This window comes from Salmo trutta, chromosome 6, assembly GCF_901001165.1.
Source record: "Salmo trutta chromosome 6, fSalTru1.1, whole genome shotgun sequence".
In the NCBI taxonomy this organism is placed as follows: domain Eukaryota; kingdom Metazoa; phylum Chordata; class Actinopteri; order Salmoniformes; family Salmonidae; genus Salmo; species Salmo trutta.
The window spans coordinates 44,425,852-44,453,553 of NC_042962.1; the positions used below are offsets into that span (position 1 = coordinate 44,425,852).

Consider the following 27,702-nt stretch of genomic DNA (forward strand, 5'->3'; position numbering starts at 1 on the left):
CATGGATCTATATATACAAAGATAAAGTACATATTACATTTTGTCATCTTAATAATTTAGATATACGGTCTTGATTTACTTCACCCATCTTGTTTTCTTGTAGGCCTATTTTTTTTGGCCACTCCATCAGTCACTGCGGGACTTTGTGAGGAGGAGGCGGAACTATAGTTTGCACAAAACTGTTTCCCCCGGTCACATATCACAGGGACGCGCATTTTGTTGTTGTCAAAAGATTTTCCACGTTGTTAGTTAGCTCGAGCATGAGTGTGGCTTCGGAGACAGATTGTATCTTTATTTAACTCAGTAACTAAGAGACAGTATGGTTGGAAAGATAAAGCGGGTCCGCGAAAAGCTTCACCAGGCTGCGGTTAAACTTGACAGTCCGCCGTTCGGTGGCGCAAGAGCCACAGATTTAGAAAAGGCACCGATTCCTGTGATTACAAGTGGTTCATTCATCTTCGATGTAAACAAGACAAACAATGCACAGCTGCACACAAAGAAGGATGAAAATGCGAAGGTATTTTATCAACAAATAATTTAACGTTCGCTTGCCAACTCCGTCTCTTTTAGATGGTTCAGCTAACGTTATAGCTAAAGCTGTTAGAACAGTTAACGTTAGCTAGCTAACAGTTAGCTATTTCACTAGCTAGCTAGTTGTCAGCTAGTTAGGATCATAATGTATACATTTAGCTGGCTATAGAGAAATTAGTATGAAGTGTGTATTTTTTTTGCATTATATTTATGTTGGGTGTCAATGTGGATGTTCTCTTCCAACAGACCCCACTGAGTTCCTTTCCAAGTGGAATCTTTGCTGGCACACAAATCAGCCCTGAAGCCCTCGTGCAAACTCTGAAGTTTGAAGAACCATCCAACGACACTGGTACACCTGCACAGAAAGGTAAATACACTTTGATTGTCAACCAAATATTTAGCTCGTTAATCCGTGGAAATCTGCACGAGAGTACTTGTCTGTGTCTCTCAATAATGAATCATATTCTACTTTCAAGTACATGCATTTCATTTTCGTGACGTTGTCGCTCCCCAAAACGTCCTGGAGACATTGTTTATTACCAGCAAAATCAACCAGGCACATAGTATTTTTCTGTGCACGTTATGTCATTCTCTCCTACCACAAGAGGGCAGAAAATACAAAGGAATCACTCGACGGAAAGTGACTTGTGATGTGACGATGGCAACAGCTCAGTCTATGCAGTATATTGCTTGCCATTGGTATAAAAGGTGTAATGAAGAAAAGTAAGTATGATGGTAACCTATAGATAAGAAACTAACCATCCAAATGATTGCTTATATGGAGGCTTATTGGAACCCTATTTCATTGACTTATTCAATCTGACATGTTTTTAACGGTATATATTTTTCCATTGATGTTTCCATGCTACATGCACCTGCCAACCTCTTCCCTCTTGAAACCTAGGCTCTTTCGAGTAAGTTTGAGCCAAATGTAAGTCAGTCAGTCAGAGCGGCTACTCCAGCTGCAGTGGCAGAGCTGCAGCAAGAAGCCCATCTTCCTTATTCGACAACAGAGGACTGGCTCTATTTATAGCCTCTCTGCAGCATAAATAGTTCATGCATGAAATCAAGGTTCAGTTCAGTTGCCTAGCTCCCCTGCATCAGTGTTTCTCCCTGACTAGATGAGTCGTGGCACCGCTGACGCACAGAGGAGGCTGGTGCTGCAGGGTGTAGTTTTCTTGGTAGGGTACCTCGCTGTGGCCCCATGGGAAAGCATCAGGTGGTCCTGTCCCTTGTGTATTACAGTGTAACAGTGATGGTGTGTAGTAGTCTGCCCTGACTCTTAGTCAGAAAGACTGTTTGAGAGATGTATTGAGTGTCACTTTTACGGTTTGGATTTCTCATCAAGGTTGTTCCAATGTCTTGTTGTCTCTTGCTTGTTTAGGCTTTTGTCTGTAGTGCATGGTGGGAGAGGTGTTCAGGGGTGCCAGGTCCCTGGCTGGCTCACACAACCTCTGCAGATGGTGCCTGGCTGTTCCCTGTAGCTAGTGAGCAAGTATTTAAATAGCTTCAGTTTCTGCATTCTGCTGTTTCTTTCCTCTTCTTTCTCTCGTCCTCGCTTGCAGACGCACACACACTGCTAATGAGTTCTCACTCTTCAGCCTTTTCTTGCATTGAAGCTAAAAGGGTGTTTAATACGTTGGATGTGTGTGATCTATTAACAACGGGTATATTTAGCTGTGTCTATTGATTAGGCTAACTAATTAAAGCAAGTGCTTTCCTGGCTGCTGACAAATGTATTAAATAAAAAAAGGACAGGGCAATGAGATGCAGTATTCCATCTGTTGCCATGGTGAAATGCTTGTCAGTGTGCTCTTGTTTTCCCAAAACAGTGTCAGTAGACAATTATATTGACCTCTTTGTGAAATGGTAGGTAGGTTCTGGAAAGCAAAATCTAATTTGACAGTATGTTAGTGGGAAAATAAAATTGAAGCTATATAAGTAAGGGTTTAATAAGAATGCGGTTTTTAAATCCTGTCCACGGAAATGGTATGAATTGGATTTTTACCATCTCATCTAAGCAGACAGACATTGAGAGCTGTAGGCTCTTCTAGCTGTGAAAGCTGCTGTGATTAAAGCACTGCCTCCTTCTACACATTAACAATGAGGGAACGGAAGGGAGCCGGCATTATAGAGAGCAATTATTTTAGCCGACAGCTTATCATTTCAGCTAAACGCTGTCACGTTGTCGTGTTAATAGGGGTATTTCACCTGAATGATCCCAAATTCACTTTCACTGACTCTACTACATTAATATTACATTTCTTTTGGTTCGTCTTCGCGAGCACCCCGTCCTTGGCGCTGTCTGTCTCTGCCCACAGGGATTAAAGCCCTCTGGTTTCTGTTCAGGCATCTATACAGCTAGCCACTCTACTATGCTGTTAATTATAAAATACTCTGTTCTCTCTGCCAGAGCAGAAAGAAGCAAGCAAATGCTGCTTCATCCGTTGCCTCTTGTAGGCCCCCCTGGGGGCTTGTATCCCAGCAGATATAAAACTCTTATCTGCCACTTTTAATTCGATTGACTTAATTAGTATTATTTTGCACACTTACTGTTGGTGCTTGGCATATTCATTGGCAGCAAATGCACACTTTGTGTGTGCATGTTTGTGTGTGCCTTTTGCCTAGTTAAATAAAAATAAATAATTCCCCATCCTCCTCACTGAATATCTGTCTCTGCAGTTGATTTTCTATTAGGCCTATTCAATTGCCTTAGTTCATAGTCTTCACCAGGGCTCTACGCTGACCTTTTTTTTACAAGGAGCCCGTGTGCACCTAAGTTAAACAATTTTAGGAGCCCAATTAAAAATATTTAAGGCAACAAGCTGTTTTCTTTGTAGTAATGGTGCAAGCATGGATCTGCACTCAGTGTATTCTCCAAGGCTACGGTACAGTGAAGTAATCATTGCAACAACTGTCTGGGATATTTTTCTTTCTAGTCACACTGGCGCTCCTAAATTAAAATTCCAGGTCGCAGAGCAAAACGTTTAAGCTCATGTGCGAGTAAAACGGTCGCACTTCCATGTGTTCTGTGCTACATTAGTCTTGAGCAGAAAACTCTGTTTCAAAGAGCAGAACTCCTTGCTGCCGTACCACGGCGTGATGTTAAAAGTGATGACTGCGGCAATTGATCATTCAGTGACCACCTCTGTTTTGACAAAGAGCCCTCTCTGCATTTTTTTAATTGGGGATATCAGTATCTGAGCTGGGACCCTGTGAAACCACCTCTTCATCTTTTTGTCAGCTCCCGAAAGGCACTACACCTCCTCTCCTCCACCTAACAGAGAGCTGCCTGTCAGTTATGCCAGGGGAAAGCGGAGAGGCTAAGCGGGGGGCAAACCCAAGCAGGAAAGGAAATATGGAATTTTCCCAACCACTCATAATAAAGCCTAATCAAGTTTCAAGTTTTTGTCACGTGCACGAGTACAGTGAAATGCCTTTCTTGCTATCTAATCGGTGCTATCTATTTCACTGTGTGCTGAGAACCCGATCCTCTCTGGGGGTACAGGGAGGACCAGGGAGGTGGTAAGTAAGGCTCTCTCCCCACCACAAACGGCCCCAGGTCGGGTTGGGTTTCACCCATCAGCAGTCCAGGACCAGGGCTGTCAGGGACGCGGATGCAGCAGGAGTAGAGATGCCTATCTGGCCCCTGTACCTCTGCTGCTACAGCAGGACAACCCATGTTGTTGACACTGCGGTGGCAGATTAAAGATTGGACCCGGCAGGAAGGAACTAACTGCCCTGTGATGAAAGGTGGCGTGTGTGTCGCTGCCTGAAGAGCTGTATCTGAGCATGGGCTGAAGGTGCACGTAGAAATGAAAAGAGAGTGATGAAAATACTTTTTCTTGGTTTGATAGTTAATTTTACGCCACCGTTTTTGGCTTGAGATAAAACTCTGTGATATTGAAGCCGTATCCAACATAGGGTTAGAGAGGACACATTTTCTGCAAGGATTTATTAGTTGCCGTGATACACCCCGGGGGTTAAGAATGACCCTGATTTGTGATATGGTGGCGAGGTCTTGTCCTGACCGTCTATCGCCATGGCAGCAGCAACAGCAGTGTGGGTGGCTGGGAATTGGTGAGGTCATCCTGTCAGTGAGAAGCGAGTCAGTAACATCAGTAGATCTAGGTTGTGGTTCGGTGTGTCTCAGTTGGTAGAGCATGGTGCTTGGACCGCCAATTATCGTTGGTTCCATTCCCGCTGGGGGCCGCCTATATGGAAAATATATGCGAACATGACTGTAAGTCATGGGATAAAAGCATCTGCTAAATGGCATATATACAGTATATGAGGTTAGTCTTCCGAAGTTGTAATAGTGATGGGGGAATTTACCGAAATTTCCAAAACACTACAGTGACGACTGTAGTATTTACTATAGGGTTTTTGTTTTGTCTTTGAAATAGCCGCCACTTCTTTCTCCTTGACGAAACCTACTAGACAAATACTAAACAAGCACATTTTTCAGAACCTATAAGTAGGTAGGACTGAAGTCTGAATGGATAGTTCAGCGCTTCTGCTCTTCTATAACCTGTAGGGAACACAACATACTTGGCATGTAGGTTTCTCAATCATGGGTGCCACAAATTGGGGGCTGGGGAATAGGTGGGGTATATGCAAATTAAATGCTGTTTTAGTATTACTGTAGTTAAAGTGTAGTGTTTTACTGTAGTATTTACTACAGTGTTTTTTTTGTGTGGATAATACTGTAATAGTTACTATAGTATTCTATAGTGTACTACACAATTCTATAGTAAGGATTACAGATTCGACGGATACTACAGTGTCTAGTATAGTATTCCACAGTATACTACAAAATTATATAGGAAGTACTACACATGATCAAGGGATACTGCAGTGTGGAATATAGGGCGGCAGTTAGCCTAGCGTTTAAGAGCGTTGGCCCAGTAACCAAAATGTTGCTGGTTCGAATTCCCGAGCCGATTAGGTGAAAAAAATGCCGGTGTGCCCTTGAGCAAGGCACTTAACCCAAATCCAGAGCGATTTACAGGAGCAATAAGAGCTTTTGTGTGAAATGGCCTTTTAGAAGTGCTTTGGTGTGCTTATGAATGCACGAGTCCCTTTCCCCCCCACTCCTATCAATTTTAAGCAATTTTTATAAAGTCATACGAAAGTTTTACTATGCGTGAAGTTTTGAATTCATCCTTGATTTACTAAATGTGTCATGTATTTGAAAATAAAATACATTTAAGTACATTAGATTAATAAAATATTGAATCAGTCTTTTATTTATTTTTTAATTTAACTAGGCAAGTCAGTTAAGAACAAATTCTTATTTTCAATGACTGCCTAGGAACACTGCCTTGTTCAGGGGCAGAACGACAGATTTTTACCTTGTCAGCTCAGGGATTCGATCTTGCAACCTTTCGGTTACTAGTCCAACGCTCTAACCACTAGGCTACCAGCCGCCCCAGTCTTACTTCAGTTGTACAACTGAAATGTGTCTTCCGCATTTAACCCACCCCTCTGAATCAGAGAGGTGCGGGGGGGCTGCCTTAATCGACATCCACGGCTTGAAGGGATGACGATGATGCATTCTTTGCAAGAGGGAATCTAATTTCATTGGTCCTCAACTCACGGCTCAACACTTCATTCAGGGTAAGTGGAGTTAGCCTGCCCCACAGCAGGTTAATTCTGAAGGATTTGTTGCCATAGAAATGTACCTGGCTGAAAGGTGACCCACTTTCACGTCTCCAGTTAGGCTATCACGAGTTGAACTCGAGTGGACCGAAGTTAGTTCACTAACTTCTCTATCTAGATTCGTAGTACACAACTCTGATCTCTTTGTGAACCAGTTGCTGCTGTTATCCTAAGGATGAGCTTTGGTTGGGATCCGTCAGTATTTGCTTCCCGGGTAAAGAAGCAATGAGAGCAGAGTACAATTGTCACTCTACCGATCAATACCTTACATAACTGCTGCTTGCCAGGCCCAATGGTTTTTATCCACATTGCTCATCAACTGTGCTGCGGTCATTGAAATGACTGGAATTCTATTTGTTGGCCGACTGTTGTTTAACCTTTCAACCTTGTGGCTGGGACAGCAGGAGATCGATAAGGGACAGAGTAGAAAGCAGACCAATGCAGCAGCACACTCACCCACCATGAGCACTTTTAACCATGTTAGCTGGAGCATGACTCAGATATGGAGGACATTATTTTCCCCTGGGCATAAATTAAATTTGAAATACTATTGTGAAAGGTATTTTTTTCCCCCAGTGCGTTTCAATGAAAAAAATGTGGAATCTGAATTGGCTTTACTTTCAAAATTGATTGGAATTGAAATGAAATTGACCCCAACCCTAGTCCATACCATAATATGTTTGTTTGCATAAAGAGAGAAGCTGTAGGATGTTTTTAATAGCAGTGAATAGGCCAGGAGGTGGCAGGGGAATGATAAACAAAACACTATGAATTCCCTCATGTGTGACCGACTCACACTGTCCCACACTGACAGTTTCATTGCCGCAGAATGATATTAGCTACCACCACACAACCCGAACATCCCTGCCAGCTCTCCCTGCCAATAGCGCTGCCCACTCCTCTCCTTTAGTTTTTTTCCTTCCTGCTATTATTAGCAGAGAGTCATTCCCCAAAAAATGGCTTTACTGTATTGTATTATAACTACTTCTTTCCTGCCTTTCCTCCTCACTTTTCTTGATAAGCCATTATCCATTTCTAACACATTACAGTACCTATTCAAATCAATTCTACAGCTAGATTCAGAGGTGGACAGGCACGGTACATATGATGAATAATAATTAGGTGGGTTCTTATATATGTCCTATTTCACGCATGTGTGAATTGGACATTTTAAAATAAAAAATAAATAAAAAATAAATGTGTATCCAACCTCCCGCTGAGACACCCTCTGATTGTGGGGTCACGGCCAGTAACGTAGTAGCTACACTCAACCCAGTACAGTGATTAGGACCCCAAGGCCAATTCCAGCACACACCCACATTCCCATGTGTTTTTAATGTCTGTCTGTTGTACCAAATGTCTGTTTTCGAAATGCAACTCGAGGACTGTGTTTTCAAAGCTTACATTTCAACTGGAAGTACCTTAAAGCTAGAATCCTTAGTTGCGTCATCCATTTTTGGACTTAATATAATGCATAATATACCCATTGAAGAATATAACTTATGCATGCCTCATGAGCTTAGTTCAACTATCATGAGCTTCGTTCACTACTCCAGTGTTTGTAAAGAATGTAAATATGAACGAACACTGGATTGCCTCAAAACATGGTTAAAACAAACCAAGTGAAATGATAATGAATGGTCAGCCTTTGCATCCCTAGCTCTGTCTATGAGTTTGAGAGTGGATGCATTTCTCCAGGCCCATCCCTGCGTGTTTTACCAAAACAGAGGTGGGGTGGCGCTTTGTTTTTTGTTGTTGTTGATTGAACGATTTTAGCTTTAACAGAATACTTTGCTGATGCACCCCATGTCACTGCCTCGTACCACCTGTCTGTAGGCCTCCATGTAGGCTATATCCAACATCCGTTTTCTATCCTGCTGCCTGCTCATCTAACCTCATCTGCATCTTTAAATGAGATGCTATTGATCGGGGAGGTGAAGGGAGTGGTGCCCCATTAAACAACATCTCTAGGCTCTCTGTCTCTGCACTGCACAATGCTGTAACCTCAAGTTGCCATTCAATGATTGGAAGTTTCTAATTGAACGCTAATAATACAGTTGAAGTCGGAAGTTTACATACACTTAGGTTGGAGTCATTAAACTTGTTTTTCAACCACTCCACAGATTTCTTGTTAACAAACTACAGTTTTGGCAAGTCGGTTAGGACATCTACTTTGTTCATGACATGTCATTTTTCCAACAATTGTTTACAGACAGATTATTTCACTTATAATTCAATGTATCACAATTCCAGTGGGTCAGAGGTTTACATACACTAAGTTCACTGTGCCTTTAAACATCTTGGAAAATTATGTCATGGCTTTAGAAGCATCTGATAGGCTAATTGACATAATTTGAGTCAATTGGAGGTGTACCCGTGGATGTATTTCAAGGCCTACCTTCAAACTCAGTGCCTCTTTGCTTGACATCATGGGAAAATCAAAAGAAATCAGCCAAGACCTCAGGAAAAGAATCGTAGACCTCCACAAGTTTGGTTCATCCTTGGGAGCAATTTCCAAACGCCTGAAGGTACCACGTTCATCTGTACAAACAATAGTACGCAAGTATAAACACCATGGGACCACACAGCCATCATACCACTCAGGAAGGAGACGGGTTCTGTCTCCAAGAGATGAACGCACTTTGGTGTGAAAAGTGCAAATGAATCCCAGAACAACAGCAAAGGACCTTGTGAAGATGCTGGAGGAAACGGGTACAAAAGTATCTATATCCACAGTAAAACAAGTCCTATATCAACATAACCTGAAAGGCCGCTCAGCAAGGAAGAAGCCACTGCTCCAAAACCGCCGTTAAAAAAAAGCCAGACTACGGTTTGCAACTGCACATGGGAACAAAGATCGTACTTTTTGGAGAAATGTCCTCTGGTCTGATGAAACAAATATGGAACTGTTTGGCCATAATTACCATTGTTATGTTTGGAGGAAAAAGTGGTAGGATTGCAAGCTGAAGAACACCATCCCAACCCGTGAAGCACAGGGGTGGCAGCATCATGTTGTGGGGGTGCTTTGCTGCAGGAGGGACTGGTGCATGTCACAAAATAGATGGCATCATGAGGAGAAAATGTATGTGGATATATTGAAGCAACATCTCAGGACATCAGTCAGGAAGTTAAAGCTTGGTCGCAAATGGGTCTTCCAAGTGGACACTGACCCCAAGCATACTTCCAAAGTTGTGGAAAAATGGCTTAAGGACAACAAAGTCAAGGTATTGGAGTGGCCATCACAAAGCCCTGACCTCAATCCTATAGAACATTTGTTAGCAGAACTGAAAAGACGTGTGCGAGCAAGGAGGCCTACAAACCTGACTCAGTTACACCAGCTCTGTCAGGAGGAATGGGCCAAAACTCACCCAACTTATTGTGGGAAGCTTGTAGAAGGCTACCCGAAACGTTTGACCCAAGTTAAACAATTTAAAGGCAGTGCTACCAAATACTAATTGAGTGTATGTGAACTTCTGACCCACTGGGAATGTGATGAAATAAAAAAAAAGCTGAAATGAATCATTCTCTACTATTATTCTGACATTTCACATTCTTAAAATAAAGTGGTGATCCTAACTGACCTAAGACCAGGAATTTTTACTAGGATTAAATGGATAAGGTGTATGTAAACTTCCGACTTCAACTCTAGATACTACATCTAAAATGTCATGGTAATGATGATGATGTAATGTGTTTTATCTTAAAGAGCCTGGATGAATAGGTCTAGTTATTGATCCATCATCATGGTTATTGTCATTTGCAGACTAAAACAACATCTATCAAACTAAACAGATCCCCTTGTTTAGTTTGACAGGTATAATATATTATCACTGAATAGGGAACCACAAAGTGCTGTAGGATCCTCAGAAAATGTTGTCCCGGGTTACGATTCAGAGAAAATCAGTTGTGGCACTGTGTGTTGACATAAGGAAGATGAGAGTAAGAAAAGTCCCTACTAGAGATGCTGTGGCGCGTAGCGTTTGGGTCCCATTGAGTTCCACTTTATCCTCATCTCAGACATGCCAGTCAAGGACTGCTGCATTGCTAATTACAAAGCCAATTCCGTCAGTAGGCTCTGCTAGCTATATATAGGGCCAGGCTGCAACACTGACACTTCATTTTCCCAAAGTCATGGAGCAGCGCATCGATCCTGTTTCTCTCGATTTCGTCAACAGAGAGTAAAATCACGGTTGGGGGGGGATTAAAAAATAAAAAAATAAAACGCACCACAAAATACTGTCACCTGCCCTTTCAGATATCAAGGTTGTGTTTTGTGTTCAAAGCAATTCAACCATTGTGCTGTAGTTTAAATTAGTGATTTGCTTTTCTTTACCAACTCCATCTCATTTTCTCTCTCTAAAATGTATACATTTTTCACTAGACACTCCAGTGATATGGTAGACGGTGTCAATAAGCATACTGTCCAGCATCTGTTATTGTCATTGTGCTACAGGAAGCAACTGCCTGTGTGATAACCTCTGCTCTTATCGCCCAGTGTCAGTGATAACTCTTTCTTTGTCAGGAAGGGCAGAGATGGGAACAAATGCTCACACACGCATCACAAACACACCACTGGGGCTACCCCATGCATAGGGGGGCTCACCGTGGTTTTCCCAATTGCTGAAAACATTCCATCTCAGGACAGGATGTTTTTCTAAAGAGGGAAATATAGATAGTAGGTAGTGTTTTCTGTTCTCAACCCCCTCCCTCTGTCTGTATCTCTCCCCTTTCTCATTTACATCATTTAGCGTCTTACAGTAGTGAATGCATACATTTCATAAATTATTTTCCGTACTGGTCCCCCGTGGGAATCGAACCCACAACCCTGGCGTTGCAAACACCATGCTCTACCAACTGAGCCACACGGGACTGTGGACTTTCTCCATGCCTTTGAACCAGGAAAGACAAGCCACATGTCCTGATCTAGCCATATCTTCTTCTGAGGCACTCACAACACTACTGTGATTACTTTCTCCCCTTGAGCTTAAAGTTTTTAGCCATGGTTTGTTTTAAAGATGACATGTTACAGGTTTTTATTTTTCCTGTCAAATCAAGCTCTCGTTGGGGGGAAAAAAAATAAAAAATGTACACCCCGAACTCAAATCTATTCAACTGTGAATTATTTATTTGTCAATGGGAACGTTTTACTAGTTCCAATTATCTTGTGGAAAAAGATCTGGCACATTTCAATTTCCAAAGCATTATAAAAAGTCGTCACTCTTCCCTTATCGTTGATGAATTGAATTGCTTTGAATGTTGATGGATTGAATTGCTTTGAATGTTATTTTCTATTGTTGACGATGACCTCTTCACATACCCACGAGGAGAAGCTGCAGTGTGTGTTTTCTCTAGTGAATGTGTGATGTACCAGTGCAACATTGTGGATGCACATCCACTCACTCTCTTGTCTGTCTGTCTGTCTGTTCACAGTCCCCGAGGAGAAGAAGCAGCAGACGAAGAAAGAGAAGATGAAGGAGAGGCGAGACAGGTGGCTAAACAGTGAGTATTACCACAACTTAACATAGACCTGACTCGTACTGTTTCTATGAGGGAGACCCTCCTATTTGACTGGTGTGTGACCCACTGACACCTTTCCTTTGTCAGCAGGAATAAGGCACCTTCGCAGAGAGTGACACATAATCGGGAACTTTATTTGCGGGAACATATGTGACTCACTTGGTTCCGTACAAAGAGAGATGATGAATGAATATACTGTACGTAATAAACATACCATGATAATGAATGACTGAGCAGATACAAGAGCATGAATAATAATATGGGCTGTATAGTGATAATGGTACTCACTTCTGCCCACACACCATCACACATGTCCACTTGGAGAGAGACTGAGGAGGATCTGAGCAGGCGAGAGGACTGTGTCCGGTTCCATAGCAATCACCAGACCCTATCAACCAATCAGTGGCCTGGTCACAGAGGTCATTAGGAGATTGGGGAGCCAGTTCATGTCCCTGATCTCTGGCACTGTTTGGGGATTGGTGGAGTGAGCTTCATTAAGTGATAGGACTCACAGGCGGGGGACTCCGTAACAAATCAATTTCTATTTGTCACATGCTTCGTTTAACAACCGGTGTAGGCTAACAGTGAAATGCCTACTTATGGGCCCTTCCCAACAATGCAAATAAAATAGAAATAGCATAAGAAATTGAAATAAAATAATAACTCAAGTAATAAATACACAATGCGTAACAATAACTTGGCTGTATACACAGGGTACCAGTACAGAGTCAATGTGCAGGGGTACGAGGTAGATGTGAACATATAGGTAGGGATAAAGTGACTAGGTAACGGGATAGATAATAAACAGTAACAGCAGCGCATGTGATGAGTCAAACGAGTTAGTTCAAAAAAGGGTCAATGCAGATATTCAGGGTAGCTATTGGTTAATTATTTAACTAACTATTTAGCAGTCATAGCTTGGAGGGTAGAAGCTGTTCAGGGTCCTGTTGGTTCCAGACTTGGTGCATCGGTTCCGCTTGCCAAGCGGTAGCAGAGAGAACAGTCTATAAATTGGATAGCTGGAGTCTTTGACAATTTCAGCATGAAGGCTTCATGTTTTTACTTTTCGACACTCCGTAATCCTGACATTGGTGCTCTCTCCCAAAAGCGTTTGAATTTATAAAATGTAGGATTATGCCTTTTGTGTTCAAAAATGTTTGAAAGGCAAGATATAGATGCCTTCAGGACATAACAGCATTAGGTTGGTGCAATGAGGAGCCCCATCCCCACTGATCTCTACTGAGAAGCTGAGGCTTCTGCGCTGTGCCAGTCCAGCCCAGGACAGAGCTAGCTGTGTCTATGTAATTACAACCCCTTTTAAAGCTACAGTCTGGCATTTGTTATCCAGCAAAACAGCAGCCCTCTGAAATAACCATTGAACAGATTCCCAGATCCCTTATTGCGCTTTTAACACCACCACCTACTCTTCTAGAATTGTGATCACTTAGTAACCCAATCTGCTGATCCAATCAATTCTCTGTGTAACACAAGATGTCTCCTCTATGCATATCATTAGGCGCTAATGGTCCTTCTGACTCCATCTGAAATTAGAGACAGGCTGTGAGCCTCAGACCTCTGCAGTTTTCGGAAATTAACAAGGAGAAAGAAGAAAGAAAAAAAATCGGATAATTGCTTTTCTGTCGTAGACCAACTGTATTCCAGGAAGAGGCAGGGCTGTCTGTATCTGCAGCGTGGCGTCCTCTGGATCTGTACTGATGAAGATGTGCAAAATATGTGTTGACGAAAAAGGGTTATTATTCAGACTGTATATTCCAGAGGTGATCTAATGCCCAATGTGTTCCTTCATTTAGCCTAAATAAGAGACAGAGGTGGCAATTCAATCAAAGCCGCATTGCACGAGTATCTATCCTACAGTTCTGCACAATCTGGAAATAGGTTAAGGATTAGCCTAAACGACATGAACAGTGAATAATTTTTCAGCAGACATTTTAATACCTTCAACACATCCTGTCTATAATCTGATCGTATCCACTAAAGTCAGAATTTATACTTAAAGCCATAAAGTTTAATGCACCTCAATTTTCAACTGTTCACGAACTGTACGTCTGTACCGTTGACATCTTGTTTGAATATTCCTCCCTGGCTCTGATCACAGTATTTATTAAAGTCTGTGGTGATGTAGGGTTTAGTGTTTTGCTGCTGATACTCCAGTTGATACTCAGTCAGTTACATGGGCAAGTCTGCACATAAGAAACCATATGGCTCATAGTCATCATAACTCATGGCTGAAATGGATGGGATCAACACCACTCTATGATGAAAGCCATGAGGCCCAAACCGCCATGCTTTTAACCATATTTTTTAAATCTCAAGAAAGAGAGATTCTCCTCATACACTATATACTGTACACAAAAGTATGTGGACACCCCTTCAAATTAGTGGATTCGACTATTTCAGCCACACCTGTTGCTGACAGGTGTATAAAATCGAGCACACCGCCATGCAATCTCCATAGACAAACATTGGCAGTAGAATGGCTTTACTGAAGAGCTCAGTGACTTTCAACGTGGCACCGTCATAGGATGCCACCTTTCCAACAAGTCAGTTCGTCAAGTTTCTGCCCTGCTAGAACTGCCCCGGTCAACTGTAAATTCTGTTATTGTGAAGTGGCAACGTCTGGGAGCAACAATGGCTCAGCCGTGACATGGTGGGCCACACAAGCTCACAGAACGGGACTGCCGTAGCAAGTAACAAACTGCCTCTGGATCAACGACCGCTCAATAACTTTTCGTCGGGAGCTTCATGAAGTGGGTTTCCATCTGAGCAGCCGCACACAAGCCTAAGATCACCATGCGCAATGCCAAGTGTCGGCTGGAGTGGTGTAACGCTCGCCACCATTGGACTTTGGAGCAGTAGAAACGCGTTCTGTGTAGTGATGAATCACGCTTCACCATCTGCCAGTCCGACGGACAAATCTAGGTTTGGCGGATACCAGGAGAACGTTACCTCCAACTACGAGCCAGGCCTAATTGTCCAACCTCAGTGCCGCGACCTCAGTAATGCCCTTGTGATAAATGGAAGCAAGTCCCCGCAGCAATGTTCCAACACCTAGTGGAAAGCCTTCCCAGAAGAGTAGAGGCTGTTTATAGCAGCAAAGGGGGACCAACTCCATATTAATGCCCATGATTTTGGAATGAGATGTTCGTGTAGGTGTCCACATACTTTTGCTCATGTAGTGTATCAATGCCACTCTACAAAGGGTTTTAGGTAATCTTGGTAAGGCTACTTATTGTTGCGGAGGTACATCTTTGACATACAGTAAATCTCTGCTGCTTGTGCCATGATGGAAACATAGTAACCTCCCTGAACCATCAGACAAGCAAAGTGTCAATACGGGATTAAAATTGAATCCTACTACACCGGCTCTGACGCTCGTCGGATGTGGCAGGGCTTGAAAACTATTACGGACTACAAAGGGAAACCAAGGCGCGAGCTGCCTAGTGACGCGAGCTGACCAGGCGAGCGAAATGCCTTTTATGCTTGCATCGAGGCAAGCAACTGTGTGATAACGCTCTCGGTAGCAGATGTGAGCAAGACCTTTAAAGAGGTCAGCAATCACAAAGCTGCGGGGCCAGATGGATTACCTGGACTTTTGCCCAAAACATGCGCGAACCAACTAGCAAGTGTCTTCACTGATATTTTCAAACTCTTCCTGACTGAGTCTGTAATACCTACATGTTTCAGAAGACCGCCATAGTCCCTGTGCCCAAGGAAGCGAAGGTAACCTGCCTAAATGATTACCGCCCCGTAGCACTCACGTCGGTAGCCATGAAGTGCTTTGAAAGGCTGGTCATATTGTCCACTAAGCTAAGAACACTGGCACTAAACACTTCCCTCTGCAACTGCATCCTTGACTTCTGACAGGCCCCCCCTACGTGGTAAGGGTAGGCAACAACACGTCGGCCATGCTGATCCTCAACATTGGGGCCTCTCAGGGGTGTGCACTTAGTCCACTCCTGTACTCCCTGTTCACTCACAACTGCATGGCCAAACACGACTCCAACACCATTATTAAGTTTGCAGACGACACAACAGTGTAGGCCTGATCACCGACAACGATGAGACAGCCTATAGGGAGGAGGTCAGAGAACTGTGGTGCCAGGACAACAACCTCTCCGTCAATGTGAGCAAGACGAAGGAGCTGATCGTGGACTACAGGAAAAGGTGGGTCGAACAGGCCCCCATTAACATAAACGGCTGTACTGTGTGTAAACTTCCGACTTCAACTGTAGGTCCTGGATGGCAGGAACCTTGGCCCCAGTGATGTACTGGGCCATACGCACTACCCTCTGTAGCGCCTTATGGTCAGATGCCGAGCAGTTGCCATACCAGGCGGTGATGCAACAGGTCAGGATGCTCTCGATGGTAAAGCTGTAGAACTTTTTGAGGATCTGGGGACCCATGCCAAATCTTTTCAGTCTCCTGAGGAGGAAAAGGTTTTGTTGTGCCCTCTTCACGACTGTCTTGGTGTGTTTGGACCATGACAGTTTGTTGGTGATGTGGACACCAAGGAACTTGAAACTCACGACCCGCTCCACTACAGCAACATCTCAGGACATCAGTCAGGAAGTTAAAGCTTGATCACAAATGGGTCTTCCAAATGGACAATGACCCCAAGCATACTTCCAAAGTTGTGGTAAAATGGCTTAAGGACAACAAAGTCAAGGTATTGGAGTGGCCATCACAAAGCCCTGACCTCAATCCTATAGAAAATTTGTGGGCAGAACTGAAAAAGTGTGTGCGAGCAAGGAGGCCTACAAACCTGACTCCGTTACACCAGCTCTGTCAGGAGGAATGGGTCAAAATTCACCCAACTTATTGTGGGAAGCTTGTGGAAGGCTACCCGAAACATTTGACCGAAGTTAAACAATTTAAAGGCAATGCAACCAAATACTAATTGAGTATATGTAAACTTCTGACCCACTGGGAATGTGATGAAAGAAATAAAAGCTGAAATGAATAATTCTCTCTTATTCTGACATTTCTAGGATTAAATGTAAGGAGTTGTGAAAAACTGAGTTTAAATGTATTTGGCTAAGGTGTCTGTAAACTAGTTCAACTGTATATAATTGGCGGTGTCAGAGGAAAGCCCATAAAATTGTCCATAAAGAGTCTCCAGTCACCCAAGTCATAGACTGTTTTCTCTGCTACCGTACGGCAAGCGGTACCGGAGTGTCAAGTCTAGGACCAAAAGGTTCCGTAACAGCGTCTACCCCCAAGCCATAAAACTGCTGAACAATTAATCAAATGACCTCCGGACTATTACATTGACCCCTTCCCCCCCTCCATTTGTTTTGTGCACTGCTGCTACTCGCTGTGTATTTTTATACTTTTGTTTATTTGGTAAATATTTTGTTAACTCTTCTTGAACTGCACTATTGGTTAAGGGCTTGTAAGTAAGCATTTCACGGAAAGGTCTACACTTGTTGTATTCCGCGCATGTGACAATTAGTTTTATTTGATTTATATGCTTTTTTTGTGTGATATTTAGAGATCAGCTCCATCAAGCTGGCCAAGGAGCAACAAGTGGCCCAGGCTAAGAGGGCGGCCATGCCCGTTGTGGGTGACATGAGGCCGTTGGCAGACGCCCTACCAGAACTCTGCCAGCTCATCCCTTCCACCACCAAGACCTCCAGAAAGGCCTCCAGAAAGAATAGGGTGTAAGTACACATCCCTGTGGAACAACAATGCTATGATTTCACACCATTCTCTTTCCCCTCACACCCACTGACTCTTCTTACAGCTGTTGGTTTGTCTAGCAGGCCTGGTTTCATCCATGAAATGGGTCATCGTTTTCTTTACCGTCATGTCATAGTTTATGTTTTTGGCACTCTGTCGTCTCCTCACACTGTCCAACCCTTTCTCTGCCTTTGTCAAGTTGAGTTTATCCAAGGGAATTTCAATCCTCTGTTTTAGGTCTTTCTTAGCAATTTTGTCACAGGAATACATGAGCTCATAATGTCCCAGTGGTTGGTCTCAGGGGCCCCTGGTAGAAGGGGCCAGCCCAGCAGCAGTGCTTCAGGACCCTGTCACTGGGGTTAATGAGCCATGTTACAGGACAGACCTGGATGTAAATTCCCATATATTTTCCACACTACATTATGACAGAATCAGAGTGCCACAGCACACAATACTACCCTACCTCTACAGTATGGCCTTCAGCACAGAATTAGTCAGACGTTAGTAAGTCATTTTGTGGTGTAGAGGACAGATTTGGCTTCTGTGGCAGGGTTGCAGATATTAAGGAAGCAATTAACTTCCGTTCAAAACAGGAAGAAGGAAGAGAATTGGGGTGTATTCATTAGTTGGATTCCATTGCAAAACATTTGGTCAAAACATTTTGCAACAGAAACCGTTTACTTGAAACGGAAAACATTATGCAACAAAACCTTTCTATTAGACAAATGCAGGTAGGCCCCTCCCCATTTCATTTGGTTCCTAGTGTAAACACACCAAACATTTTGCAATGGAATTCAACTAATGACTACACCAATGGGTGAGATTATGCCGTAAAATGCACTAAATAAGAGGGGAAGGAATCACCTCCAACGGCAATCCTGCAAGTAAATTAAGTCTGGTATTGTTCTGAGGACATTTCAATTGTGCTTTATAACATTCATCTTTGGTTTCTGGATGCTTCCAGGGTTATTTATTGCAGTCAAATTCAGCTCAGGAAAGCCTCAGTGGAGCTTGTTTATTGTGATGGGCAGTTTTTAATTTTCACTCAGTCATAAATGTCTGTATGACTTAATGCCTTGGAGCCAATGCCTTGCTTTTGTTTTTTTTTTATGTGCTACTGCAGCTCTGTCTCTCTTTCTTTCTCTCCTGTCTGTTTCTATCTGTATCCCTCGCTCTCTCTTCAGCTTAAAGATAAAAACCAAGATGGCGAGCTCAGCTGAGCACTCATAGTTACAGTTAGGAGGTAGGCTTATCAGACTCAAAAAAGCAATGCACCATATAGGTCGTATAAAAGGGCCCTTTAGACTGTTCCAATACATGTAATTAACCGTTTGGTTCTTACAAAGCCTTCCATCAGAGTCCATGGAGACATGGTTGCTAGGCAGTGGTGAGGTTAGCTCACTTCTCACAAGTTCGTTCTTCCAGGAGTCCGAAGTAGCAGGCACTATAGAGAAGGTCAAGAACAAGTCTTGGAGAAAAGTTATTTGTTGATGAAAGGCAGTCTTTTGATGAAGACCAGGAGCTGGATGTAGAGTATTGCTTTTGTACCCGTTTTTGATATGCCTGTTGTATATTCATACAAGGAAATCATGTAAGGCCTAATACTGGTCTCTCAGGCTGACATATGGATGTATTTGAAGTGTGAAACAGGGATCCTAACATAAGCCTAGGCCAGAGATGTCAGCGATGACTGTAAGTGTGTGTGATGTGTGAACAAGACAGACTTATGACCACCGGCTGTGTATCCTCCCTGACTGAAGTTCGAATTTTGGAATTCTCCAGAGTGGATAAAAACAGTATCAGGCAGATCATGTTAAAGGAATGGAACATTTGTTCTTTTTCCATTCCGATGATTTGTTTGACTTAATGTCAGATTAATATTCCTTCAATTCCACCTTTTATCAAAATCCTAAAACGTCTTTGTTATGTTTTTTTTTAATGGAATAAGGGGAACTGTACCTGAACTTTCACCCCCAGAGGAAGGTTGTTCTTCTTGACACTGACAGACACCTCTAGAAGAAGATGGGGGTTGTCTGGTTCCTTATACAACTCAACCAGTGTAAGAGTGCAGATGGCACCTACCTATACATGCTGGCCTACCCATGACAACTTGGACCCTCTTGCCGTGTATGTGGTAGATAGAATGTTTGTTAGGAAAAAGATGTGTATGTACACTGGGGAATGAAACGATTGACACCCTTGATAAAGATGAGCAAAAATGACTGTATAAAATAAATAATTAAAGAGATTTTGTTTAACAAGTAAGGTGTCTCCCGAGTGGCGCAGTGATCTAAGGCACTGCATCGCATTGCTTGAGTCGTCACTACAGGCCCGGGTTCGATCCCAGGCTGTGTCACAGGGGCGGCGCACAATTGGCCCAGCTTCGTCCGGGTTGGGGACAGTTTGGCTGGGGGTGGGGTTTTACTTTACTCATCGTGCTCTAGCGAATCTTTTTGGCGGGCTGGGCGCCTGCAGGCTGATGTTGGTCATCAGTTGAACGGTGTTTCCTCCAACACGTTGGTGCAGCTAGTTTCCCGGGTTAAGCGGGCTTGTGTTAAGGAGTGCGGTTTGGCGGGTAATGTTTCGGAGGAGGCATGACTCGACCTTCGCCTCTCCCGAGTCCGTAGGTGAGTTGCAGCGATGAGACAAGATCGTAATTGAAATTAGGAGAAAAAGGGGGTAAAATAAAAAGAAATGACAAGTAATAATTTTTTTCGCAAGAAGGTAGGGGTCAAAATGATTGACACTCCTTTTTTCAATACCTTTCAATACCCCACATTGCGAGAATAACGGCACTGAACCTTTTTCTAAAACGTTTTATGAGTTGGAGAACACATTGGGAGGGATCTTAGACCATTCCTCCATACAGAATCCTTCCAGATCTTTGATATCTTTTGTTTGCGCTTATGGACTGACCTCTTCAATTCAAACTACAAGATTTCAATGGGTGTCAAGTCCGGAGACTGAGATGGCCTTTGCAAAATGTTGATTTTTTTGGTCAATTAATCATTTCTTTGTGGATTTTGATGTGTGCTTGGGGTTATTGTCTTGCTGGAAGAACCACTTGCAGCCAATTTTCAACCTCCTGGCAGAGGCAACCAGGTTTTTGGCTAAAATGTCCTGGTACTGGCTAAAGGGCGTGATGCCGTTGACCTTAACAAGGGCCACAGGACTAGTGGAACCAGAAATAGCCCCGTAATATGAAAGATCCGACACCATATTTAACAGTAGTTTTGGGGTTATTTTCTGCTCATGCATTCTCATTTCGAAGTCAAACCTACCACGGGTGTGCGTGGCCCAAGAGCTCTATTTTCATGCCATCCAGCAAATGTAGACGGCTAGAGTTTGCTAAACAGCGGTTAGCCGAGGTTTGAAATGAGAATGCATGAGCAGAAAAGAGCCCCGTACCAACTGTATAATATGGAGGTGGATCTTTGATGTTATCAAATCAAATTCAAATCAAATTTATTTATATAGCCCTTCGTACATCAGCTGAAATCTCAAAGTGCTGTACAGAAACCCAGCCTAAAACCCCAAACAGCAAGCAATGCATGTGAAAGAAGCACGGTGGCTGGGAAAAACTCCCTAGGAAAAACTCCTGAGAAAGGCCAAAAACCTAGGAAGAAACCTAGAGAGGAACCAGGCTATGAGGGGTGGCCAGTCCTCTTCTGGCTGTGCCGGGTGGATATTATAACAGAACATGGTCAAGATGTTAAAATGTTCGTAAATGACCAGCATGGTCAAATAATAATAATCATAGTAATTGTCGAGGGTGCAACAAGCACGTCCGGTGAACAGGTCAGGGTTCCGTAGCCGCAGGCAGAACAGTTGAAACTGGAGCAGCAGCATGGCCAGGTGGACTGGGGACAGCAAGGAGTCATCATGCCAGGTAGTCCTAGGGCTCAGGTCCTCCGAGAGAAAGAAAGAAAGAAAGAAAGAAAGAAAGAAAGAAAGAGAGAATTAGAGAGAGCATATTTACATTCACACAGGACACCGGATAAGACAAGAGAATACTCCAGATGTAACAGACTGACCCTAGCCCCCCGACACATAAACTACTGCAGCATAAATACTGGAGGCTGAGACAGGAGGGATCAGAAGACACTGTGGCCCCATCCGATGATACCCCCGGACAGGGCCAAACAGGCAGGATATAACCCCACCCACTTTGCCAAAGCACAGCCCCCACACCACTAGAGGGATATCTACAACCACCAACTTACCGTCCGAAGACAAGGCCGAGTATAGCCCACAAAGATGTCCGCCACGGCACAACCCAAGGGGGGGGCGCCAACCCAGACAGGAAGACCACGTCAGTGGCTCAACCTACTCAAGTGACGCACCCCTCCCATGGACGGCATGGAAGAACACCAGTAAGTCAGTGACTCAGCCCCTGTAAAAGGGTTAGAGGCAGAGAATCCCAGTGGGAAGAGGGGAACCGACAAGGCAGAGACAGCAAGGGCGGTTCGTTGCTCCAGCCTTTCCGTTCACCTTCACACTCCTGGGCCAGACTATACTTAATCATAGGACCTACTGAAGAGATAAGTCTTCAGTAAAGACTTAAAGGTTGAGACTGAGTCTGCGTCTCTCACATGGGTAGGCAGACCATTCCATAAAAATGGAGCTCTATAGGAGAAAGCCCTACCTCCAGCCGTTTGCTTAGAAATTCTAGGGACAATTAGGAGGCCTGCGTCTTGTGACCGTAGCGTACGTGTAGGTATGTACGGCAGGACCAAATCGGAAAGATAGGTAGGAGCAAGCCCATGTAATGCTTTGTAGGTTAGCAGTAAAACCTTGAAATCAGCCCTTGCCTTAACAGGAAGCCAGTGTAGGGAAGCTAGCACTGGAGTAATATGATCAAATTTTTTGGTTCTAGTCAGGATTCTAGCAGCCGTATTTAGCACTAACTGAAGTTTGTTTAGTGCTTTATCCGGGTAGCCGGAAAGTAGAGCATTGCAGTAGTCGAGCCTAGAAGTAACAAAAGCATGGATTAATTTTTCTGCGTCATTTTTGGACAGAAAGTTTCTGATTTTTGCAATGTTACGTAGATGGAAAAAAGCTGTCCTTGAAGCAGTCTTGATATGTTCTTCAAAAGAGAGATCAGGGTCCAGAGTAACGCCGAGGTCCTTCACAGTTTTATTTGAGACGACTGTACAACCATCCAGATTAATTGTCAGATTCAACAGAAGATCTCTTTGTTTCTTGGGACCTAGGACAAGCATCTCTGTTTTGTCCGAGTTTAAAAGTAGAAAATTTGCAGCCATCCACTTCCTTATGTCTGAAACACAGGCTTCTAGCGAGGGCAATTTTGGGGCTTCACCATGTTTCATTGAAATGTACAGCTGTGTGTCGTCCGCATAGCAGTGAAATTTAACATTATGTTTTTGAATGACATCCCCAAGAGGTAAAATATATAGTGAAAACAATAGTGGTCCTAGAACGGAACCTTGAGGAACACCGAAATTTACAATTGATTTGTCAGAGGACGAACCATTCACAGAGACAAACTGATATCTTTCCGACAGATAAGATCTAAACCAGGCCAGAACTTGTCCATGTAGACCAATTTGGGTTTCCAATCTCTCCAAAAGAATGTGGTGATCGATGGTATCAAAAGCGGCACTAAGATCTAGGAGCACGAGGACAGATGCAGAGCCTCGGTCTGACGTCATTAAAAGGTCATTTACCACCTTCACAAGTGCAGTCTCAGTGCTATGATGGGGTCTAAAACCAGACTGAAGCGTTTCGTATACATTGTTTGTCTTCAGGAAGGCAGTGAGTTGCTGCGCAACAACTTTTTCTAAAAAATTTTTTGAGAGGAATGGAAGATTCGATATAGGCCGATAGTTTTTTATAATTTCTGGGTCAAGATTCGGCTTTTTCAAGAGAGGCTTTATTACTGCCACTTTTAGTGAGCTTGGTACACATCCGGTGGATAGAGAGCCGTTTATTATGTTCAACATAGGAGGGCCAAGCACAGGAAGCAGCTCTTTCAGTAGTTTAGTTGGAATAGGGTCCAGTATGCAGCTTGAGGGTTTGGAGGCCATGATTATTTTCATCATTGTGTCAAGAGATATAGTACTAAAACACTTTAGTATCTCCCTTGAGCCAAGGTCCTGGCAGAGTTGTGCAGACTCTGGACAATGAAGCCCTGGAGGAATACCCAGATTTAAAGAGGAGTCCGTAATTTGCTTTCTAATGATCATGATCTTTTCCTCAAAAAAGTTCATAAATTTATTACTGCTGAAGTGAAAGCCATCCTCCATTTGCGAATGCTGCTTTTTAGTTAATTTTGCGACAGTGTCAAAAAGAAATTTCGGATTGTTCTTATTTTCCTCAATTAAGTTGGAAAAATAGGATGATCGTGCAGCAGTGAGGGCTCTTCGATACTGCACGGTACTGTCTTTCCAAGCTAGTCGGAAGACTTCCAGTTTAGTGTGGCGCCATTTCCGTTCCAATTTTCTGGAAGCTTGCTTCAGCGCTCGTGTATTTTCTGTATACCAGGGAGCTAGTTTCTTATGACAGATGTTTTTAATTTTTAGGGGTGCAACTGCATCTAGGGTATTGCGCAAGGTTGAATTGAGTTCCTCGGTTAGGTGGTTAACTGATTCTTGTCCTCTGACGTCCTTGGGTAGGCAGAGGGAGTCTGGAAGGGCATCAAGGAATCTTTGGGTTGTCTGAGAATTTATAGTACGACTTTTAATCTTCCTTGGTTGGGGTCTGAGCAGATTATTTGTTGCAATTGTAAACGCAATAAAATGGTGGTCCGATAATCCAGGATTATGAGGAAAAACATTAAGATCCACAACATTTATTCCATGGGACAAAACTAGGTCCAGAGTATGACTGTGGCAGTGAGTAGGTCCAGAGACATGTTGGACAAAACCCACTGAGTCGATGATGGCTCCGAAAGCCTTTTGGAGTGGGTCTGTGGACTTTTCCATGTGGATGTTAAAGTCACCAAAAATTAGAATATTATCTGCTATGACTACAAGATCCGATAGGAATTCAGGGAACTCAGTAAGGAACACTGCATATGGCCCAGGAGGCCTGTAAACAGTAGCTATAAAAAGTGATTGAGTAGGCTGCATAGATTTCATGACTAGAAGCTCAAAAGACGAAAACGTCATTGTTTTTTTTTTTGTAAATTGAAATTTGCTATCGTAAATGTTAGCAACACCTCCGCCTTTGCCGGATGCACGGGGGGTTTGGTCACTAGTGTAACCAGGGGGTGAGGCCTCATTTAACACAGTAAATTCATCAGGCTTAAGCCATGTTTCAGTCAGGCCAATCACATCAAGATTATGATCAGTGATTAGTTCATTGACTATAACTACCTTGGAAGTGAGGGATCTAACATTAAGTAACCCAATTTTGAGATGTGAAGTATCACAATCTCTTTCAATAATGGCAGGAATGGAGGAGGTCTTTATACTAGTAAGATTACTGAAGCGAACACCGCCATTTTTAATTTTGCCCAACCAAGATCGAGGCACAGACACGGTCTCAATGGGATGTTATAGGGATGTTGTCTTCCACTGGTCCTGGGGTATTACTTGTTAAACAAAATCTATTTCTCTGTGCAATTGTATTAGTATAAAATAATATAATTTCCCAATTTTTTTAAGCATGAAATAATAGATCAATATTTGAATTATTTACCTCACACAAGCCTTGTGTGCATAAAAATTGTGTGGCCTCCCTCGTGACGGCGAAGATCATTTTTCCCATTTTAAGTTCATTTCCTGCAATTCAAACATTTTGACATGGGGCGGAGATAAGATTATGCAATTTTACAGGGAATTTCATGCAATTCTACACATTTTGCCATAGGTTGGATGCAAATGTTTGCCGTTTTTAATATCGTCGCTGATGATGAATGGGTCCCAACCCGGTCGGTAATTCGACCATGCTTACTACAAGTTTAGATAGCTGGCCGCTAGACTAATTTACCAATCAAATTTTTGGGGGGCCTGACATGGACTGCTGATGCACAACCAAATTTAGAAATTGCACCTTGTGTATTCTATTATTCTAACTCTCAACAGTAAGTTGAGACCCGGACTGAGTTTTCTTTGTTTAAATTGGTCCGCAGGCCTACAAAAGGGGTACGGCCCATGGGCCACCAGTTGCCCATCCCCCGCTATAAACCAAAGCCTTCAGGCATTATTGACTAACTAGCTATTCAGCCAACACATTCTCTCTTCAGTTGCCAAAGATATCAAGTTTTCAGTAGTGTTCCATCTGTGTTATTATGGGCAGAGTTGATATTTATGATAATATTTGATTAATTCCGGAGTTGAACTCTTAGCTGTCCTTGATGGACCTTTTAGACTAGACTGTGTGTTTACTGTAACTCCACAAGGCTGTTTTCACCTTTGACCCTTTGGCTTCCCCACTGTCTCCAAGCTAGCTGCAGTTCCCATGACCCCTCTGCTGAAAAACACATTTCTTTGGATTGAAATAGTTTTAATTCGCAAGCAAGTCCGCGTCTACCCTTTTCACTCTAGTCTGTCAAACTTGTCACAACTCGCGAAGGCATATGTTTTGTCCAGTCATGCCCTTGTTATGTCTTTGCTGATGTGTTTGGTAAACTCAACATCCATTTTGCCATAGAAAACAAGGTTTTTCTGTACATCCCAACTTGGCATGGTTAATTGTTGGAAAAGGCCAGAATGGATAATTGGTGGATCAGCTCAGTTGGCCGGCCTCCATCTCTGTCTGTTATTAATAAATGAAGTACTCGTCTGTCTGGCCCCAATCCTAAATAACTAAACACATACAGGAAAGTCCTAACTATGGCACTGCCTGGAACGATTGCACATGGATAGCACATTGTGGTCCTAACTGCCTTTTTTCTTTTTCTTTTTTTTTTTTACCTGTATCTTGTTTTTAACCATAATCATTCCATATGAAATCAATCACTTTTTGACCATCTTTATCATTTTGTCTCTCCCTCTCAGGCCAGTGAAGAAAAAGCCAGAACCAACAGACTTCAGCCTGATGAAGCCAGCACAAAAACGCAAACTCCTGTAAGACCTCACATCAACCTGTACCTGACCATGGCCAAACCACCACTGATGATCACATGTCTAACTTATTATTCTCCATGAGAAAATGACATGGAGCTCAAATGAAAATGTTATCCTGCTGATTATCAGAGCAACCAAGATAATAAACCGCCCATCTGCTATTTACTTTTACCGTTATTATTACTCTTTTTAAAAATGATTACCTTACGACCTACGTGGTTTGTTTTGATCTCAGGGAGAGTGAGACCAGCCGGTTTAGTGAAGCTGTGAAGAACCTGGCACACAGCAAGACTAACCCTCTGGCAGCTATTGGTGAGCATCTGAGGAAGAGACTGAAGCAGGAAGAGGAGCAGGGGCCTAGCTAACCTGTTCGACTGGAGACGCCATTTGGATCTGCAGTTGAGCATCCCCCCCCCCCCAGAGACAGGGGTCGTGTTTGAGATCGACTACGTTACAGTCGGCAACTGCAGACTAGCTGACTGATCTAGAAATAACCTTGCATCCTAAATAACTACTTATTATAATTTGTAGATCAGTCATAAATTGATGCTTTCGAACAAGGCCGTGACACAAGAAAGCCCCTGCCTTTTATTTAAGGGAAAACCTGATGCCTTCATCACTGTTCCCTGTGCCCAATCTACCAAACCTGCCAAAATCAATGAGATCTTTTGATTGAAGTGGTTTTGGTCATTGTGCACTATACCAGTAAAACACCGGAGGACTTACAGGTTGTCTGAGTAACGGCACTGTTTACAACACCAAATTAGATCATGCCCCCAGTTCTGGAGAAGTTGAAAATGAATAGTTACTTTTGTGGATGAGGAAACTGATGTTGTAAATGTTGAGAATAGATCTGTCATCAAAATGACTCCTTTCAATTTTTGTACAGTATCTCTTCAACATTTCTTTTAAGCAATATTAAAAATGTAATACAGTACTTTAAAACTTGCCTTTCATTTTGTATAACACTATGTATGTGTCACGTCTTTGTGATATTGATGAGTATGAATTTAGATCAGATTGTGATGGATATGGAACGTGAAAGATTCCATTTTGGAAGTCATGTTCTGAATTCATTATATTCAAACTGCGATCTGTAATCCCAAGGCCTGAGGCTCAGAACAGCAGCATATCCATGGAAACCAACCCGTCATATCAGTGAGCATAAGTAGCAACGGCGGTGTGCTACGCAGGTCCAGAAATAGAAAGGAAACATCTTCAGCCTAGAACTGATGCTAAACATGGATGTAGATGGACACTT

General features: G+C 43.0%; 1 protein-coding gene across 1 annotated transcript; it reads left to right on the forward strand.

Annotated features, from left to right (window-relative positions):
• Positions 1 to 192: 192 nt before the first annotated feature.
• On the forward strand, positions 193 to 27,386 carry LOC115195989 (protein FAM207A-like). The gene is made up of 6 exons (XM_029756409.1): positions 193 to 517; positions 778 to 898; positions 11,623 to 11,691; positions 17,222 to 17,390; positions 26,373 to 26,441; positions 26,677 to 27,386. The coding sequence occupies exons 1-6, from the start codon at positions 320 to 322 to the stop codon at positions 26,804 to 26,806; spliced, it is 756 nt and encodes a 251-aa protein (XP_029612269.1). The 5' UTR covers positions 193 to 319; the 3' UTR covers positions 26,807 to 27,386.
• The last annotated feature ends 316 nt before the right edge of the window (positions 27,387 to 27,702 follow it).